At 53.5% G+C, this 19,775-nt stretch overlaps 1 protein-coding gene across 1 annotated transcript; it reads left to right on the top strand.

Annotated features, from left to right (window-relative positions):
• Positions 1-9,080: 9,080 nt before the first annotated feature.
• Positions 9,081-17,449, top strand: Ccdc187 (coiled-coil domain containing 187). The gene is made up of 9 exons (XM_041674910.1): positions 9,081-9,121; positions 9,362-9,449; positions 10,068-10,214; positions 10,667-10,828; positions 10,991-11,121; positions 13,324-13,466; positions 15,049-15,137; positions 15,353-15,639; positions 17,347-17,449. The coding sequence occupies exons 1-9, from the start codon at positions 9,081-9,083 to the stop codon at positions 17,447-17,449; spliced, it is 1,191 nt and encodes a 396-aa protein (XP_041530844.1).
• The last annotated feature ends 2,326 nt before the right edge of the window (positions 17,450-19,775 follow it).

The following is a 19,775-nucleotide window of genomic DNA, read 5'->3' as shown; positions in this document are numbered from 1 at the left end:
ACACTCCTGCAGCCCGAGAGTGCCACCCTTCTTTCCTTCCTTATGACTGTCACCCAGGTTATTCCTTTTGTTTGGTACTTAAGTGTCGTAGTTCCTAGATTTCAGCTGAAGGAACTCGGGACTGAAGAGCTGGCACCTGGAAGGGGTACGAGGCATCCTCTTGCTGACCACAGTAGCCACAGAATCCTGGGGGAGCCTACCTGCCCTCAGGGTGCATCTGGGTAGCGGTCTCTAGGCTGCAGGGGAAGTCTTCCTGCACAGAATGGCCAGGAGATGGGTGCCAGGTTTGAACAAGCCTGAGACTCTGTTCACTCTTTCGTTGCTATCTGCTTATTTTCTGCAGAAAAAAGGTTTTGAATATGGTAGTAACATATCCCTTAGGAGACTGAGGGAAGAGGATCACAAATGTAAGGCCAGCCTGGGTAAGACAGAGTTCCAGGCCAGCCTGGGATGCACAGTGAGACCTAACGACCAAACAAGTAACAAAGGTGCAAACACACACACACACAATAGGTAAACGGTGCTGGAGATACAGCTCAAGCGTAAAGTGCTTGCCTAGCATGTATGATGCCGTGGGTTCAGTTCCCAGTACTGCACAATGAAACCAAAGCAAACAGCAACAACAAAAGTGATCACGCCTGTCTTAGAGAAACATTAAATGTGACCCTTAGCTCTGCCCGGACTCCTCAATCAGAGTGACCCTAGGGGATTGTAGGATAGGCATCAAGGCCTGAGAAAGGCCCAGGCTTAACCTCCAAGGTAGAGCGGCAGCAGGGTGGGTGAGGAGTGTCTCATATTGGGTTCAGAGCTATGGACATAGCTGATAGGTGTGAGTCAACTCATATGTGTGAGCTGAGTGTGTGTGTGTGTGTGTTGAGGGGCTACCAGCTCTACACAATGTGAGAACCAGCAGGTGGAGTCTTCTGGCCCCTGGACCTGGGGGACTCTTTCTCTTAGGGTAGGATATCTGGGGGCCTTCAGGCAAGAGCTGGCAACCCTCCTAGGCTCTAGGGCTACAGTAAAACCTCAGAGGTCCACAGACTTATTGCTCCTGCCATACTGACTGAGCATGACCTCACACCTGACATTGATCAGAGCTCAAGCCTCTATCCCAGCAAAATCTACATTTTGGGGGCACCAGGAGATGGCAGGTGAGACTTCGGGGTCAGGAGAGGCAGGAAGGGCATTTGTGGAGATCCTCGGCCAGAGAAGGCCCTGGTTGATTTTTTTTTTTTTTTTAGTTACTCGCCTCATCGCTGTGACAGAATGCCTGACTGGAATTAAACCCAAGGGAAAAAAGTTATCAAAGGTAGAGACTGTCATAGTGGAGAGCCAAGTGGCAGGCGCTCGGAGCAGCTGGTCACATAGCATCAGCAGTTAGGATGCAGAGATGGCAGATGCTGGTGCTTGGTCCAGAGATAACTGGTAGAGATGTTAGGACCCACAGTCAAGGTGGGTCTCTCACCTCAGTTAGCCCACTCTGGATAGACCCCACAGGTTTGCTGAGACTTGTCTCCTGAATGACTCCAGAGCCTGCCCAGTTGACGGTGTTCCTTGGATCTCCAGCCTGTTTCTGGGTGGCTGCTCTAACAAGCTGGACTTTCGATGAACAGGGAAGTGTGGGCTCATGGTTCAGAAGGTGGGGAGTTAAGAGCACTCCTGTGGGTTCCTGCTACCCCATCGCAGCAGAAGGCCACAGAGCTAACCCTCCCTTTGGTACTCATTTCTTTTCTTTTGAGACAGGGTAGCCTTTATTTAACCCACTGTGTAGCCATGGGTGACCTTAAACTTCTGATTCTGTTGCCTCTGTTTCCCAAGAGATGGGATAACAGATATGTACAACCAGACCCTGTTTATGGGGTACTGCAGATGGAACCCAAGGTAAACACCTAAAGCTCTACCCTCACATGCCAGCCTCCCTCTTATAATCAGTCCATTTCCTGACTTTAGTGTAAGGCTTCACCACCTTATAGATAAGGGCCAGCCCTCCCCTCTATAATCAGTCCATTCCTGACTTTAGTGTAAGGCTTCACTGCTTTATAGATAAGGCTTCATCAGTTATTCTGTTACCATGGCTACTAAATGTTTACATAAATTTGAGAAAAATCATTTAAATCAGGGGAAAACCCTATCTCTCGACAGAAAGTGTAGCCCAGAGAGTCAGTGAGATTTCCAGAATACCCTGGGCTCTGCCCACCCGGGACTGGGTTTATACGCTCTCTTCCTCCAGACTGACTGGGCAGGGTCTGCTTTTGTGTGGGAGTCAAGAGCAATTCCTAATCACAGCAAGGTGGCCCTCTCCTTACCGGGGTGTGTGTGTGGGGGGGTAGCCTGCTCTATCCCTCAGCCTCATTTGCCGTTCCCTGAGCAGAAGTGCTGGTCGGTCACGGGAACGGCAACGAGAGTTCCAGTCTTTAGTTTATACAAGCAGCGTTGTCCAGTGGAGCTTTCTGAACTTCAATACCCGGACATCCCTGCTCAGTGGGATGTCTGTTGATGGGGGATATAGGCTGTCAAGACCTGGAACTGTGAAGAGGTGGGACAGAAAATGTTATGTTTTATGGAGAGAGATAGACAGACAGAGAGAGAGAGAGAGAGAGAGAGGAGAGAGAGAGAGAGAGCATGCTCATATGCATATGTAGAGGCCAGAAGCCAACCTGGGTAATAATTCCTCAGACACTCCCAGCTTGGTTTTTAAGACAGAGTATCTCGTTGGCTGGGACTCGCCACACAGGCTAGCCTGACTGTCTGGTGAGCCCAGGCTCTGCTCTCGCTCATTTCTGAAACATTGGGATTACATGTGCAGGCCACCACACCCAGGTTTTTTTTTTCTTTCTTTCTTCCTCTTATACACAGGTTTTGACGTCTAACTTGGAGCCCCTAAATGTACCAAAATAAACACCATCTGTGCCTTTCGCTGCTTCTCTGGGGGCAAAGCTCTACCCTCAGGCTCAGCGACTCCACGGGGGAGGGGGTGGCAGAGAAACCAGAGTCTAAGCACTTACTGTCATTGTCCTTCCTGCCATCAACCGGCTGCAGTGGGTGCTGGGCACTCATGAGGCCATCTTACTGGGTCTCGCAGTACTGGCTCTTACTGGGTCCCGCAGTACTGGCTTTAGGAGGTGCTGAATTCTGGGGGCTCCTAACTGTCTTTTGAGGAGAGTTAGGGATTAAGGCCCATGGTGATCTCAGCTGGGGGCTGACCTAGTTTTCTTCTGGGTCACAGGTCAGTGCTCAGGGACAGGCAGTCTGTGGCCTGTGGGGTGCCGGTATGGCCCAAGAAGACTAGGAGATACCCCCTCAGATGCATGGCTTAGAGGCTTTGGGCTTCAGTCTTTAGGTCCGTGGAAGGATGATGGAGTTGGGCACCTGCTCTGGCCTTAGAATCCTCAAGGGCCTGGACATAGTAGTGAAACCTCTTCTTCTCCAAAGGAACTGGAACTCAGTCAACCCAAGAATTGTGCCCAATTACACAGGGGTCCTCCAAGAGTCCTCGAGTGCTCGTTGTATGTCTTGTGGCTGCACCCTGCTACCGTCTGATCTTTTCTGTCAGTGGTAATACCCAGGGATTGTGTAACTGTTGTTCACAGCTTTTCTTCTGCTCCTTCTCTGTCCGTGATGACATGCAGTCTGCCAGGGAGGATGGTTCTCCTTGGGCAGAGGATTGAGAGTCTCTCTGTAGCCTTCCCTCTATCATGACTAGCCAGTGACTGAGGGCCATCGAGGGCTGTCAGGAAGGCCCTCTCATCCAGGCCAAAGGGTTCAAGTCAACCATCCTCTGAACCCTCCCCTAACAGCTAACTCTTAGCAGAAATGAGGCTGAGGATAAGGATAAGGTCAGGAGGGAACAGAGCCAACCCCTGAACTCAGCTCTTCCCCAGAGCTCCCCTGGTGGAACCCCCTACAGGGTAGTGAACACCAGCAGTGTGTAGAGCCTTGGCCATGGGGGGGGGGGGGAGAAGCCTGCTCTGCTACCCTTGGAGACTTTGTAATCTAAGGGGGAACACCCTAGAATTCCAAGGAGCACGCTGGACTCGCCTCTGTAACACATACCCACCTGAGCACCACTGTCAACCACCGTGACCTTCGGGCCCTGTTAAGCTATTGTGGAATCCTTACATGGGTAAGCTGTATCCCCTCCACACACAAAGGCTCTGTTTGGCCAGTGATCTAGGGTCCTCTAGAAAGTGCAGGACAGAGCTGAGACTGGTACCTGGGTCTGTCTGGTGGCTCCTGTCACCTATGCTAACTCGATTCCTGCTTCTGAAATGAATGGTGGAAAGAGGGAGGCACAGCCAGCTTGAGAGAGGGAATACAGCCATGTGGCAGCCATGCCGTTTCGAAGGGCTTCAGGGAAGGGGCCCTTCTTGAAGTGCTGGCTACCAGTGCAGTTCTTGCGTCGTGTGGGCTTTCCCTCCCGGCCTCTGGCCTGAGTTTCCTTGCAGGCCAAGAAGCTGTGAGTGCTGAGGCTCAACCAGGAGAGAGGCTCAGAGCATACCTGCCACTCAGGTGCCCTCCTCCGTGGTCCGCAGGTCAACAGGAGCCCAAGGGGCCACATTCTGGAGGGCACCTGACCAATTTCCAGCTGAAATCCTTGGACTTTCTCCAGTCACTGAAGGTATGTCCTGCCCCATGATACTAGGCCAATGACAGCTGTGTCCCCTTTAGGCATATTCTGTTTGGAGATTAGCTGTGAGCAGCCGTTGCATGAGGCTGAGTAAAAGGATCCAAAACACAGAGCTGAGGGTTTAGAAGCAGCCCCCACCCCTGGTACTCAACCCGGATAGGGAAGTCCCAGGTAGAAAGAGTAGTCATTCGCTAAGAGAGGCAGGCCCTGCCCAGGTGTGGGATCTACCAACGTGATCCTCATAGTCTGTCGCCAACAAGGCACAGGTGAACCGTGGGGTATGGGTTCTCATGACAGCTGGACCAGCAGAAGCAGGAGCAGGCGCTGGCCCTTCTGAGACAGCGGACAGAGCAGGAGGTATGGGAGACGCAGATGGCGCTAGATGAGCTTGTCTTCAAACACCAGCTGACGGTCAGTGGGATGCCCCTTCTGGGGCTTTAACTGGTGTGCTTCGCCTCCCAATGTCCCTTCTACCCCACCCCACCCAGGCTGAGGTCCTTCTAAAGTGGGCACCATCGCATGGATACAGAGAGGCACCACTAGTCTAGGAGGGAGTACAAAGCCACATGAATTGGGGGCCCTGGACTTGTTTGAAGGGACTGGAAGCTTTGGCCACTAACGTCCTGAAAACACCCACACTGGGGTGCCCATGGCTGGTTCCAGACCTGGGTCACAGATAGGGGTCGTTGCTTCCCACTCATCCCAGGCTGGGGTCTGTTAGGCCCTGAGCAGCGAGGTCTCTGTTGGAGCTCAGAGTTTATAATCTATGGTGTGTGTGATATACAAACCCCAGTATGCCTCTCTTGCCTGATTCTGGGATCCAGCCTGGCCTAGCTGGCTGTGAAACCTCCTCTCTCACGCTCTGCAACATCAGATTCTTTCCTTGCAGCAGCGGATGGAGAAACCCCTAGTCCAGCAAAAGCCAGAAAAGGATTTGAAGCTGGAACAGCAGCAGACGTGTGGTGGCCTAGAGCCGAGTACACCGTCTCTCAACACAGTGACAACGAGTACACCGTCTCTCAACACGGTGACGACCAAATCCAGGTGAGGCCAAGGCTGGGACCAGATGCCACCCCACAGGGTAGAGGAGGGCGAGGGCAGGCTTAAATTCAGGTTTCAGGTGCTGGCAGTGACAGTGACCTTTGGTGGTTTCCTGGCCCTTCAGATCACCACCCTTCCCACAAAGAGACAACACGGAGTCCTTGAAGCACCCTGAGGAGGCAAGGGCAGCTTCTGCAGGTGAGCGTCCTGTGTGATGTGTGCTGGCAGTTAAGGGGTAGAGCAGGGCTAAGAACCTTGTAAAACCTCCCAGATGAGCTTTGAGCCTCGTGGAGCTAGGTATGCCAGCCTATAGCTTCACCCCCAGCCTGACACAGCTACTTCCCTGGAAAGCTTGGCCCCTCTGCTGATTTCTGGTGGCCATAAAGTACATTTGTAGACTTTTTTTTTTTAAAGATTTATTTATTTATTATGTATACAACATTCCTTCCACGTATGTTCACATGCCAGAAGAGGGCACCAGACCTCATCATAGATGGTTGTGAGCCACCATGTGGTTGCTGGGAATTGAACTCAGGACCTTTGGAAGAGTAGTCAGTGCTCTTAACCTCTGAGCCATCTCTCCAGCCCCATTTGTAGACTTTTGATGATCTCCACACTCAGGCTTTTGCTGGGATATGCCATACTCTCTGTTGGGTGGAACAGTCTGTTACCAGTTGGTGACAGAATTGCTCAGACCCACCACATGTTCGTGACTTTTCTTCTTTGTTTCTACTATTGTTGGCTGGGAGACACACTACGGAACCTTCAGATTGGAAGGTTGTCTAGACCCCTGGGCAGTTCGATTAGTGCTATAGCACGTAAACGTTTAGGTTTCTGACGAGCTCTTGATGAACTGACCCTTTTGATATGGAGACACTTCTGGAGTGTGCTTTGTCCTAGAGTCCACTTTGTATGTAAGTTTAGTTGTGGATTTTTGTTTTTGTTGTTATTTTTGTTTGTTTGTTTGTTTGTTTGTTTTGCGGGCATGGGGATACTATGCTTGCATCTCGCCTTGGGTCTCCTAGTCTGGCCTGGAACTCACTGTTAGCCAAGATTACCTTAAATTTCCGACCCTCCTGCCTCTGCCTCCCAAGTGCTGGGATTGATTATAAATGTGCATTGTTATGCCAGGCATGGTAGTGCATGCCTTTAATCCCAGCACTTATGAGGCAGAGGTAGGCGGATCTTTTTGAGTTCGAGTCCAGTCTGATCTACAAGAGCAGATGCCAGGACAGCCAAGGTTGTTACACAGAGAAACCCTGTCTCAGGGGGTGAAGGTGAGGGGCACCTACTCTATGAAACTCACCATAGCAGGGTGGTAGGCAGGGGTCAGCAGCAAGGGAGCTGGGTAAGCAGGGAGTCTGGTCTCTGTGTGTCTCTGTGCCAACTTAGTACTCGACTTGGGACATCCCCTCTGGCCTCGGTGTCTCCTTCTGTGTGTGAGAGCAAGGGCTGTTATTCTGAGAACCTTGTGTTTGGTCTGGTCCTGTGTACAATTGTGGGTTCCATTTCGGAGTTTCAGTTTAGGAAACAAGAGGCCACCAGTCCCTTCCAGTATTGCCTTGTGATCTGGTGGGAAGCTGTGTGTCAGAGGTTGTGTGTAGATGCATGAAGTATGTTCTTGCCTCGGACATACTTCATTTGAGAGGCCCTCCTTAGGAAAGGCCCTAAGCACATGTTAATGGTTCCCTCAGGACCCCACCAAGGCCTGTTTTCTGTCTTGGAGCCGGTGCAGCAGGACCCAGCCCCCCCCCAGCTGGCACTAACCAAGTTCTTCCCTTCAGACAGAACCACCTACAAGGTACAAAGAATGGGGCATGAGGGGCTGGAGAGATGGCTCAGTGGTTAAGAGCACTGACTGCTCGCTCTTCCAGAGGTCCTGAGTTCAATTCCCAGCAACCACATGGTGGCTTACAGCCATCTATAATGAGACCTGGCGCCCCCTTCTGGCTTGCAGGCACACGTGGAAGGAATGCTATACACATAATATAATAAATAAATATTTTTTAAAAAAAAGAATGGGGCATGACTTTAAGGTTACATAATACTGGTGGTGGGTAGTGGGTCCCCACTGGCCCTGATCTGGGAAGGGTCACCCCGTCATCCCAGTGTCCATCCTTGCAGCTGGTAGCTACCCCAACTCTTCCTCTCACCCTGGGTGATAGCTGAGGACCTGCATGCCAACAGGGTGCTTTGGATAGGACAGTGCACAGCCCAGCTTGCCTTGCTAAAACCCTGCAGAGCATCAACAAGTGTCCTGCCAAGCTTGGGATGGGCGTGAGTCCAGGATGATGAGGACCCTGCCTGCCCTCTGGGAGCTTACAGTCAGGAAGGGGTGCCTTGCCTGGAAGGGAGCATTGTGAGGGGGATAAGCTGGTGGGCGTTTAGAGAGGACTTCTTGGAGTCTGTAGCATCTTCCTGAGAGTTGGGACCGCTCCCAGCCCTTGAGAGGAATTTGTAGTGACAAAACTGGGTTGGTCTGTGTCTCTGCAGCGGGACATAGAGAGACCAGAGCCAGGAACAGAAAGGTCCAGGACCTTCCACCGCTTCACTATTGCGATGCTGGAGCAGAGTCTGAGAGACGAAGAGCTGCGTGCCCAGCACCAGGCTGCAGTTCTCCGACTGCGTGAAATGGCGCTGGAGGAAAAAGCCCGTGCGGAGCTGGCCTGCCTGGAGCATCAGATAGGGTGAGCTCAATGTGTGGTTGGTTCTGCCCACCCCGTCCACGTGCCCACCCCCATCCACGTGCCCACTCCGTCCACGTGCCCACCCCTGTCCACGTGCCCACCCTCCACGTGCCCACCCCTGTCCACGTGCCCACCCTCCACGTGCCCACCCCTGTCCACATGCCCACCCTCCACGTGCCCACCCAGTCTACGTGCCCACCCAGTCTACGTGCCCACCCCAGTCCATGTGCCCACCCCCTCCACGTGCCCACCCTCTTACCCACACACAGACACAGACGACACAGAAAGATGACTGAAGTGATCCAGGCAGTGATAGGCATTTGGAGAAATTTAGGGAAGATAGTAAGTGTCCCCAAAAGACTAAACGAGCAGCCACGGTCCCTGTCTCTGTAGTGTCTGCAGTATTTTCAGAGTGTTCCAGAGTGTTGCTGGGGGCTTAGGCTTCGCACGCTGCTGCATGCCAGGAAGCCTCACGTCACCACATACGTGCCAGCACATGGGCATTGCAGGCCATCAGCATTCCCTTGGCCCGTCTCTAATTACAGACATTCGCTATGTAGCCAATGTTTTGCTATTATGACTTCCGAGAAACTTTTTCCTTAGAGTGATTTCTTAGATATAGGACTTTCATATATAAATGAAACGAATCCAGAATCCTCTGGCCTTGCTGAGGCTGGCCTCTGGGGGTTCCTCTATTCACAGCCCACCACCACCCTGGGCATGACATGTCCTTACTATCTATCAGTGGGGAACCCCTTGTCTGGATGTAGTCTGCAGGTGGGAGACTTCATCACCTCAGGCCTTCACACCCTTGACTATGAGACAGTCATCAACATGCTGGGAGGGATGATTGACAGCCCAGGCTGAGGCCCCTGGGGCTCCCAGACTCTGCTCAGTTGGGGGACATCTAGGTGTACCTGGCTGCTGGAGCTGCCTGGTCCTGCTTTGTGGATCTCCCAATCTGGAGAGACTCTCAAGACTGCCTGTGGCTTTTTCCCTTCCCTAGGTGTCTGGGGCTCAAGGGGCGCGAAGCGGCACGGGCCACTTTGTGGGAGAAGCAACAACAAGCCCTCAGCAGGCTTGAGAAGGAACGGGTAGGCACGGACAAGGAACGGTCACACAGAAGCAGGCCTGCAGCCCTCCCAGTGGGGGCACCAGAATGCCCCTGTGTCCCAGAACGTCCTTGAGCTCTTGCCACCCTCCAGTAATGCTTACAACTCTATGGGGCCTGGAAGAGCCCACGGTCAGAGGACTGCAAATCTAAGTGGCACATGGCCCTACATCCCTGGGTCTAAACCACGCTTAACCTCCTGCTAACTGTGGCCTGCGACAAGTCGCTTAGCCTCTGGGAGTTTCAAGTTCCCACTGTAGAGCAGTGTCTGTTTCCGAAGTCTTGGCGAGACTTTTATAATAAAAGGGTGGTACAGAGGCAAGGCAGTAGCCAACACCTGGGGGGGAGGGGAGGAGGGGGAATAGGGAGAGAGAACTCCATATGGAAGTCATTGGTGCATGAGTACCCCAGCTTCATGGGTTCCCTCCTGCCCAGACCAAACCCAGAGGAGAGCAAAAGCTAAGAGGCTGAGCAGGGAGGGCCAGGCAAAAGGCCTGGGAGAGGAGAGGTGGGTCGTCAGGCAGCATGAGAGGCAGAGGCCCCTGGGCGTCCCCTCCCTGCCCCGGTGTCCTAACTGGAATTTTCTCCTCCGGAACTTCAGAGGGAAATCCAGTACCTGAAGAAGGTGTACGCGTCCCTGCACCGTGACAGAAAGCAGCTCCTGCAGCACCAGCAGTCTATCCTCGATGTGCAGAGGTCTGTGGCTCACTTGCGTCAGGAGCTCCAGGCCCGGACCCAGCGGCTGCAGGTGGGCGCTCCCAGCATCTTCGCTTGGTCCCTTTGTGTCCCACCTGCCACTCTAGGTGGAAAGGGTCTGGAACAGGGTGATGGTGTTGAGGGAGAAGATGACCTGCCGGGGGCCCTGGGGGAGGAGCCAGGCTTCCAAGCTATGGCAGTTATTACAGACCAGGGGGAGAAGAAAGGCCCTGTGGGAGGAGGAGAGCCTGGTGGGTGGAGGTGGAGGGGTAATGATCTAGTTCGAGGAGGCCCAGGTACCACTCAGATAGGCCAGCAGTAGCAATGGGGACCTCTGTGTCCCTAGCAGGCCTGGGTGTGCTGGAGAGGCCACTCAGACAAAGTACCCACTGTGTCTGTGGAGCTGAGTCCCTGCTCCTTTCACCCGGATAAGAGCATGAGAGGGAATACAGATGAGGGCAAGGGACCCTTGGGCACTCTGTGTTCCCCTAACTCTGTAAGCAGGAAGACAATGGCCTCATCTCTGAAGCACCTGCCACAGGCCAACCTTCAGGAGAGGGGGCTCCGGACTACCTGACTCTAGAGTTCTCTATGCCTCTTGGCAACTCTGGGCAGGAAAGCAAGCTCTATCTTCTGTCTGTACCTATCAGCAGGTGTCTAGGCCTGGTAAGGGACGGGGCAGCTTGTCCCAGCTGGTGCCCACTGTATCTACAGTGGTAAGGGTGTCCTGCGGTGGCCGCTGCCATGTGCTCCTGCCCCCCTGCTTTTCTGTAGAGGGCACCAGCTGAAGGTGGCTATCCCAGGCTTGCCCTGTGCTATTTTTCCTAGAGTTCCAGCTCCAGCGTCAAGGTCGCCTGGGAAGGGGTCTCTGACACACATCAGAAAACAGAGGAACACAGACCTGGGAGCCCCCAAAGCCACAACCCCCAGGAACTCTCAGACAGCTTGAAAGTTTCAGAGTGAGTGGGGGAGAGTGGGAGTGAGGGAAGATGGCTCTGGCACATACCATGACAAGCCTTTCGTATATTTGTTTTCTGCTGCATGGATCCATTTCACTCCGCTGCTCCCAGGAAGATGGGGGGGTAGAAGGGCATGGGAGGACCAGACCTGCCCTGAGCTCCCAAGAGGATGGGGGGAGAAGGGCATGGAAGGACCAGACCTGCCCTGAACTCCTCCAGGAGGATGGGGGGGTAGAAGGGCATGGGAGGACCAGATCTGCCCTGAACTCCAGGAGGATGGGGGGCGTGTAGAAGGGCATGGGAGGACCAGACCTGCCCTGAACTTCTCCAGGAGGATGGGGGGCGGGGTAGAAGGGCATGGGAGGCCCAGACCTGCTCTGAACTCCAGGAGGATGGGGGGAGAAGGGCATGGGAGGACCAGATCTGCCCTGAACTCCAGGAGGATGGGGGGGGGCGGGGTGGGTAGAAGGGCGTGGGAGGACCAGACCTGCCCTGAACTCCAGGACAGATCAAACAGCCGCCACAGTTACTGGCTCTGTGGTTGAGGGATATGGGCACATGACGCTCCCTAGAGCACTCTGTGGGGCGTAGGATGACAGAACACACAGACAGCCTGGCTTGGGGCAGCAGAAAGCATGTGTGTGACCACTCCAGCCTCTGGGACTGTAGGAGCTGTTCTATGGCCAGCAGCAGCTGGACTTTCTTTGAGGCCTGGCCATTTTGCAGCAAAAGGGGATGAGGTTCCTGCCTGTGTTCGGAGGAGAGACATGAAGAGTGTCCCTTGACCACAGATGGGTGAAAGGAGCAGCAGGCCTTTCCCTATAGTGGCTTCCCCATGCTGGAAACTGTAGCAGGCTTTCTCAGACCACCAGTCCATAAAGCAGGACACAGAAACTTATTATTAATGAATGAATGCTTGGCCTTATCTTATGCTCATCCCACTAGCTCTTAGAACTTAATTTTTTTTGAGTTCTTTTTTTTTTATTATTAAAAATTTCCGCCTCCTCCCCACCTCCCTTTTCTCTCCCCCTCCCCCTACTTAGAACTTAATTTAACCTGCTTCTCTTATCTCTTTGTCTACGGTTTGCCTTGGGGCTTTTTACCTTTCTTTCATTCTGTATGTCTTACTTTCACTGCTTCCTCCTGGCTGGCAGCTGCCTGGCTGGCCCAGGCTCGCGCGCGCTCTCTCTCTCTCTCTCTCTCTCTCTCTCTCCCTCCCTCCCTCCCTCTCCCCTCTCTGTCCGCCAGTCCCTCCTATCCCTCCACTGCCTTGCTATTGGCAGCTCAGCTTTTTATTAGACCAATCAAGTAATCAAGTTCCTTAGGCCGACAAAGCAACACATCTTTACATGAACAAATGCAGCATATCTTTACAACATTAAACAGACGCAGGGTAAACAAACGTAACAGCCTGTACACAGTTAAAGTGCTAGTCCGCAGCAGGAAACACTGTGCTCCACCCAGCAGCACTGTCGGGGCGGAGTGATCTGTGGATGGTTCTCATCCTGGCAGTCCCCTCTTCCCCAGGCACCCACTGCCAGTCCTGGGAAGGCTATTACCACCCAGGCCCTAGTGCTTAGTTCCTGGGCTTCTTCCCTCCACCTTGAGGGTGGGGTTGGGGATAGAATCACCTCCCTCGGGCTGGCCTGCAAGAGAGAAGATCTTCTAGAGCTTTCTCTGGTACCTCTCAACAGCCTTGGCAAGAACAGTCACTCTGGACCCTCCTCTCTGTGCCTGTCAGCAGAGTACAGACTGGGCCAGGATAGCATGCCTGTTCCAGGCCCTGAATGAACCTACAGCACTTGATGTTGGTGAAACTGCCAGGACCCAGAAGCTGCCCCTAGGCAGAGCCCTCCCTTTTGAACCTCTAGAGTTTCCCCAGGGCCCTAAGGGGCAGGCTGACTGGTTCACACATGATGGTGGGCCCAGGCAACAAGGAAAAGGACCAGAGGCTCCTAGGCCCCCATCTATGCCCCATAGCAAGCTGCTCCATCTGAGGCCCAGGCCCTGCTTGGGAAGCTGCTGAGTGAAGAGGGACCAGGACCCTGTCTTCTGCTTGGCCACTGGTCCAGTTGCCCCTGGATGTAGCTCAAGGTGGTTCTAGGGACAAGGACTTGCTGAGTCTTGTGGTCAGGGATGGGCACCCTGGCTGGAGCAGCTGGAGGTCCACTCACATCTAGTCTGCTGTGTCTTGTCCTGCAGCCTTTCTCCAGAGCAGAAGGAAGTGGCACCTCCCCAGACAACTTCAGCTACAGATAAGCTCCTGCAGCCTCAGAGGCTGAAGTGGGCAGGTGTCACACCGGGGACTGGAAGCCCATCTGTGGAGAGTGGACATGACAGCCAAGGTAGTCCAGAACAGAAAATTGCTCAATCTTTCAGCGCCAGCCTTCTGTGGGGGCAACATTAAGCTTGGGGTGAGACAGTCCTACGTACCAGGCCATCAGGCCAGTGTGTGACCTGGGATACCCAGGCCTCCCTGGGCACATCTGAGTTGTAGCCAAGTGCCCATTGGACCTGCCCCTCAACCCTCGGAGACACAGACATGGGATGTCACAGGAAATTGCCCAGGCAGGCTGTCCTACTGCAGAGAGATCCAGGCAGGAGCAGCTGCTCAGAGTTAATGTGGCTGCCCATCACTGCAGGCCTGGGACTGTCAGAACACAAACCTATCAACAGCAAGGCCTGGCCATGTCCCCCTGCTGCCAGGCAAGGACTGAGACTGAACATGCCCTTCCCTGGCATAAAGGGAGTCCGTTTTCCTGGTTCAGGGCAGAAACATAGTAGGACGCAGTCTAACATGATTCCTGGCTGTCCCTCCCCATCTTGCTGTGGCCTGGTAGATTTGCTCTCTGTCCCCCAAGGAAGAATCCAGGAAAATAAGGGTGCACTCTCTGCCCCCATCCGTCCACGGGCTGCTGGTGTGACTACTTGGCCTGTGCTCCATCCGTCCACGGGCTGCTGGTGTGACTACTTGGCCTGTGCTCCATCCGTCCACGGGCTGCTGGTGTGACTACTTGGCCTGTGCTCCATTCTGCCTCCACCATGTTCCCCCCTCCCTGACCTCAGTCTCTTCCTCATGATGAGATAAATGTCATATTCATTTTTGGAGGCTGCCACTCGGAGTTCTGCAAGCTGAATGACTCAAGCAAATGTGTGCTCTCACATTCTGGAGACCAGAAGGGGAAAATCTATGTTCCCTCCAAAGGCTCCAGGACAAGGTCCTTTTGGCTCCTTTTGGCTCCAGATGTTCCCCAGATCTAAGGTTGTCTCCAGACTCTGTCTCCTTGTGCCTGTCTCTTTTCTCCTGTGTCCATTTCCTCTCCTGTTTTTTTTTTTTATTATGTATACAATATTCTGTTTGTGTGTATGCCTGCAGGCCAGAAGAGGGCACCAGACCCCATTACAGATGGTTGTGAGCCACCATGTGGTAGCTGGGAATTGAACTCAGGACCTTTGGAAGAGCAGGCAATGCTCTTAACCTCTGAGCCATCTCTCCAGCCCTCTCCCATTTCTTTTAGAGTTACGACCTGCCCAACTTTAAGATGGGCTTGTCTAGAGATTCTTATTATATCTGCAAAGGCCCTCTTACAAATAAGCTCTCGTTCCCAGGTTTTCAGCTTATGAGTTGAGCACCCCAGAATACTTGAGCACACAGTCTGGGGGACACATGGTGGAGCTACCCACCCCCCAGACACTAGCATCTATGTCTGGTGATGCTGAAGAGGTTTGGGCACAGGGGCAGAAAACTAGACAACATTATGACCGGAATATGAGGCAGGTGTGGAGGGGAGGGTGTTGGGAGCAGCAGCGGAAAGCAGTAGAGAGCCTCATCTAGCTTCCAAAGCAGCAAGCCATGTGGCGTATCTTAAGTCCGGGGTTCTACACTTGCTAATCAGCGTGAGTGACCCCAGGAATTGTGTTTTTCAGGACCTGGAAAACAGCCTTGTGTCTCTCCCCCTGGTCTGCTGCACTCGAGCTCCCTGGACTCTGAACATCATAAACACTCAGCCTTTCCTGTATGCAACCCTCAGGAAGTCCCTCTCCCCAGCCCTGCTGGTTTGGGGCACCTCCCATACCATTCTCCCAGTCTATAGTTTGATCTTGGTTGGGACTCCTGGGTGCCCATGAGCTAGCGCCCGTGGTGCTGGTGGCCCTGATCATCCTAGTCCTTGGAGTTCTGTCCTCAGGTGGCTCCTGGATTCATGATTCCCCTTCTATCTTGTTGACACAGGTCGAGAAAGATGGTAACCCGGTCTCTCAGCTGAAGCCACAGGAGACCGAGGAACTGCTTCTTCCAGGTAATGCCCCTGGAAACTGTCTGTGGGCCATCCCTGTGTGGATCTTTCCAGGAGCTTCCTCCACATCCAGTGGACCCTGTCCAAGTCTGGTGTCCAGCGGTCAAGCAGGAACAGGGAGGTCCCCAGGGAAAGCTGAAGAGGACGGATGCTCATGGCCCCTTCCCGAGACCACAGACCCTTTCCTGGCTAGAAGACTGGCCAACTCCATTGCCTGTGGGAGGTGACTTGGCTACTCCTCTGGGGACATTAAAGACAATACTTGATCTGGCTATTTCAGCTTTAGCTTGGTTTATCTAGATGTTTCCAAGAGCTTAGAAAGCAGCACTGCCAGAAGCATCTTCATTAGCGGACGCCAGTTGTATCCATATCAAATTCTTTACTCTCTGAACCATGCACTTGCCCTGAGGCCTCCCTGAGGGCAGAACTCCTGATCTTCAGGGAGTGGGAGAGTGACTTCTCACTCTGGGGCTTTGCCCTGGGACTGACATTGAGGGACTGGCAAGGCTTGGCTGGCTCTCTGTGAGTTGGTTCCACCTCTGAGTTCCCCACCCCCGGATTGCAGCTCTAGGTTCATAAGCTCCACCCCTCCACCCACTACTCAGCATCGACCCTCAGAAGCCAAATCTTGTCAGACTCTGCGGCACCAGGGCACTCTTTGTATCTGGGGCTGGAAAGAGTGAATTCCAAGTCAGTTAGGATAGAAAGAAGCAAGCCCTTCCCAGTGCAATAGGATTATCCAGGAGGGTTGGGACAGATGGGGTTTCCCAGGAGTCCACAGGTGACCAGGGTGAGCAGGGGACATACAGAGGACATTTCCATGGCCTTCCTGTCTGCTGAAGCCACACCTCTGTTGGCTGTTGTTCAGGGCTCTGCGGACATTTGTTAGGCCTGGTGCCCCTCGCCGTTCATGTCACTGGCTTCTGCCCTGTGGCCATGTGTAGGCTAGCTGTCGCGTACTGAAGCCAATCAGTACTTACACCACACCAGGGAGCCAGTTGTCTCTTGAGCTGAGCACACTCATTACCGACCCTGCAGGAGAGGAGACTGAGGACGGAAGTACCTGGATGGTGAGCTTGTTAGGAATGGTCCAGGATTCAGCTGTCTGACTGGTGCTAGCTGCTGTCTTGTCAGAAGATGGCTCCTGCAAGGTTCTTGGGAGCACCCCAGTATGGCCATTCGAGAGTCCACGGTCCTACCTGCAATGACCCTGCCACCTTAGCCTCCATCCCAGGCTCTGGATGAGAGTTTAAGGCAACATAGCTCTGGTCCCATAGGCCAGTGGCCTTGGGCCTTCAGGATCCCAAAAGTCTACCATGGTCTAGGCAGGACTCAGATCTAGGAATACGGAGGTCTAGCCTGACTCTGTGTGCCCTGCTTTGTGCCCACTTGACTGGTCTTTTAGATTGCTATGGAAGACCATGCCGTGGCCAAGGCCTACCCTTGCCTGAGTGCCTATCCCCTCACAGCACTAAAGGGCCTCAGCACAGTGCTAAGACAAGGAAAGGAACAGCCCTGGCAAGGGTTCCCAGCCACCCAGGGGAGGTCCCCAAAGGCGGGAAAGAGAGATACACAGTTCTTGTTTGTTTTCTGAGACAAGGGTCTCACTATATAAACCAGGTTGGCCTGGAACTCATAGAGATCAGCCTCCCTCTGCCTCCCACGTTCTTGTTTTAAGGTGGGTGCCACCAACTGGATTTAAATTTAAAATGATTTTTCTATGTGCTTCACCTCCCCCTAGGACTTCATATCACTAACTATCTAACAGGATAATTTGGGAAACACATGATCACATCTTTTAGGTACTCACACTAATCAAATGCCACAGTCCAGTCTTGCATCCATTTTGAATTTTCAGATAATTTTCCTGGGAGTCACCCCCACACCAAGATCTATACATGTCAGTATTCACGGTCTGTTTGTCCCATAGGCCACCTACAGACCAAGCCCAGTGCAGCCTGGGTAGTGGAGAGAGAGCCTATGGACAGCCATGCTTGGAGCTTGCATGGACCGTGTGGAGAGTCCCTAAGTGAAGAAGCCAGAGTGAGTCAGGGTGTGGCCATGTGCTGTCTGCAGACTCTGGGGGCGTTGGCCTGTTGTGTGTCCTCTGGAGGCTGCCTTGTACACCACATGATGCTGTCATGGGATGAGGGCTCAGAGGACATTCCAGGTACTACATGCGGTTCTGCAAATTGCAGCTTCCATGGGTTTCACCTCGCACTCAATGAGTGAGCAGAAAGTCTTCCCAGGGTGGACAGAGGTGTTTGATGATTGGGATCTTTGGGGCCCTCTTCAAGGACCCTTTTTGTCTCTGGAAGCGCACAGCCTTTGATCCCCAACAGAGGAGGTGGGGGAGGCCCTAATGGGTATCATACTTTTCCAATGTGTTTCTTGCAGGTGGCTGAAAAAAGAACAAGTCAAGGCCTGGATGTTTCCAGAAGCCCAAAGGGGGAACCCCAGGAAGAGGCACACTGGAAGTCAGAGCAGCAAAGGTGTGGAACGTGGGTAGGGTAAGGCACCGACGCGTGGAGAGAGACAGTCTTGGTCAGCTTTTGGGATCTCTTAGTACCCAGACCCCACCCCCATCCCACCTGAACTGGGCCCAGCTGTACACCACTGGCTCTGACTCCCTCTTGGTATCTAAGTTGTTGCCCAGTGAAGGCCCAAGACACAGCTGGGGGACGCAGGTGTCTGAAAGTGTTTCCATCTGTCACCTGATCTAGGTAGTCAGATGTCCCCCACCCCCTCACACACATTCCCACTGCCCTCACCCTCCACCCCCCTCCCAGGTACCCCCTGTGTGGCAATGGTTGCTTCCAATGGTGGGTGAGCGGCCAGGGCTGTTCATAAGAGTGTCATGGGGGTTGCTGACTGTGAGCCCTGGAGCAAAGGCAATGGGAAGGCAAGACTCCTTCCCTAGCAGCCAGGACTTCACCGTGTGCTTGCAGGAGAGGAACCTCTCAGCAGGAGAACCCAGACATCCCCTCCACCCACCTGGAAGCTGACCAGGAGGCTGCTTCCCCAGGTGAGACTCCTACCCCTATAGGACTCTCACCTCCACCCCTGGGCTATTCAGAGACCCTTAAGTCTTCACTTAGAGGCTATTCAAAACCAGTTCTTAGATCAAAGTGAGGCTTTTCCATACTGCTGGGGTGGGATGGGGGACCCTGCTGACTCCCCTCCCCTGCCCCAGGGGCTATAGTCTGAGTCTAAAACTTCAAAACAAGCCAAACAGAGCCACCCACCAGATCTAACAATAACTGAGGTGGTATAGACTGAATCTAGACACTCAGGGATCGGTACATGATGACCCACCTGTAGGGAAGGGGCTGGGACAATTACGAGGGGTTATCAAAGGACTGAGCACGTTAGCACCGACTGTAACTTGTACCAGCGCCCTTGTTAGTGTCTTCTGTTGGACCATCTTTTCGGTTTGGGACTGCTTCCGGGGATAGTCTACTATGAGGGGTGTGGGAACTGTGAGCAACTGTGAGCCACTCCCTAATTCAGTTCATCTCAGCAGCTCCTGTGGCCAGCGAGGAGGAGGCACAGCCTGCCTGGCACCTAGACAGCCCTCCGTCCCAGCCTGCTTCCATCTTGGACACAAGTTCTAAGTCTGCTTCTAGAAGCTGCTCAGGGTCTTCGGAAGCCCCTGCCTTATCCCTCACCCCTTCAGCGGGCTCAGCAAGTAGTCTTTCCTGTTCATCTCTCCAGGAGTTCCAGAAAGCCACGGCCACCCTCGTCCATCTTTCTAACAGCTCCACATCCCTGTCTAGCTTGGAAGCTGAAGATACCCTGCATGCAGACCCCAGCTGGTCTAGGGAGCTTTCTGCTCATGATTCCTGGGAGGAACCCGGCCTACCTGCCTTCTGGGGCCCCCAGGGACTTCCTCAGCTGGAGGGGGCTCCTAGGGATGTAGGTCCAGTGACCCTACAGAAACTGGAAGGCAGGAGGACCAGACTCCTGAGTGGCTTCTCTGAGGAGGCAGCTGTGGCAGGAGACTTAGAGCCAGGGTACAACTTACTTCAGGCAGGCTGGCCATTGTCATTCCCACGTGCCCCTTCTCCAAGACTGGGGTCCGAGTTGTCAGAGTCCTCCAGCCAAATCTGGGATGAGAACAATGAGGAGAACTTTGAAGAACCTAGCCCTGGTGTTGAGCCACCTTCAGGGAGCTCCTTGCCTGCACGTGGTTCCCTGGACATGGAAGACAATGGAGCATCCTATGCCACTCATACCTCCCCGGGAACTGGGGAGGAACAAGAAGCTTCCAGAACCTGTAGAAGCCCCACTGGGACATCGAATACAGGGAAAACCATGCAGATATCTCCTGTGGCCACCTTCACAGTGTTCCCACATCAG

This window comes from Microtus oregoni, unplaced genomic scaffold, assembly GCF_018167655.1.
Source record: "Microtus oregoni isolate MIOR12 unplaced genomic scaffold, Mior012 000025F_ref0000491, whole genome shotgun sequence".
In the NCBI taxonomy this organism is placed as follows: Eukaryota; Metazoa; Chordata; class Mammalia; order Rodentia; family Cricetidae; genus Microtus; species Microtus oregoni.
Note: the sequence above shows the minus strand (reverse complement) of the source record. Positions and strands in the feature narration are given on the sequence as shown.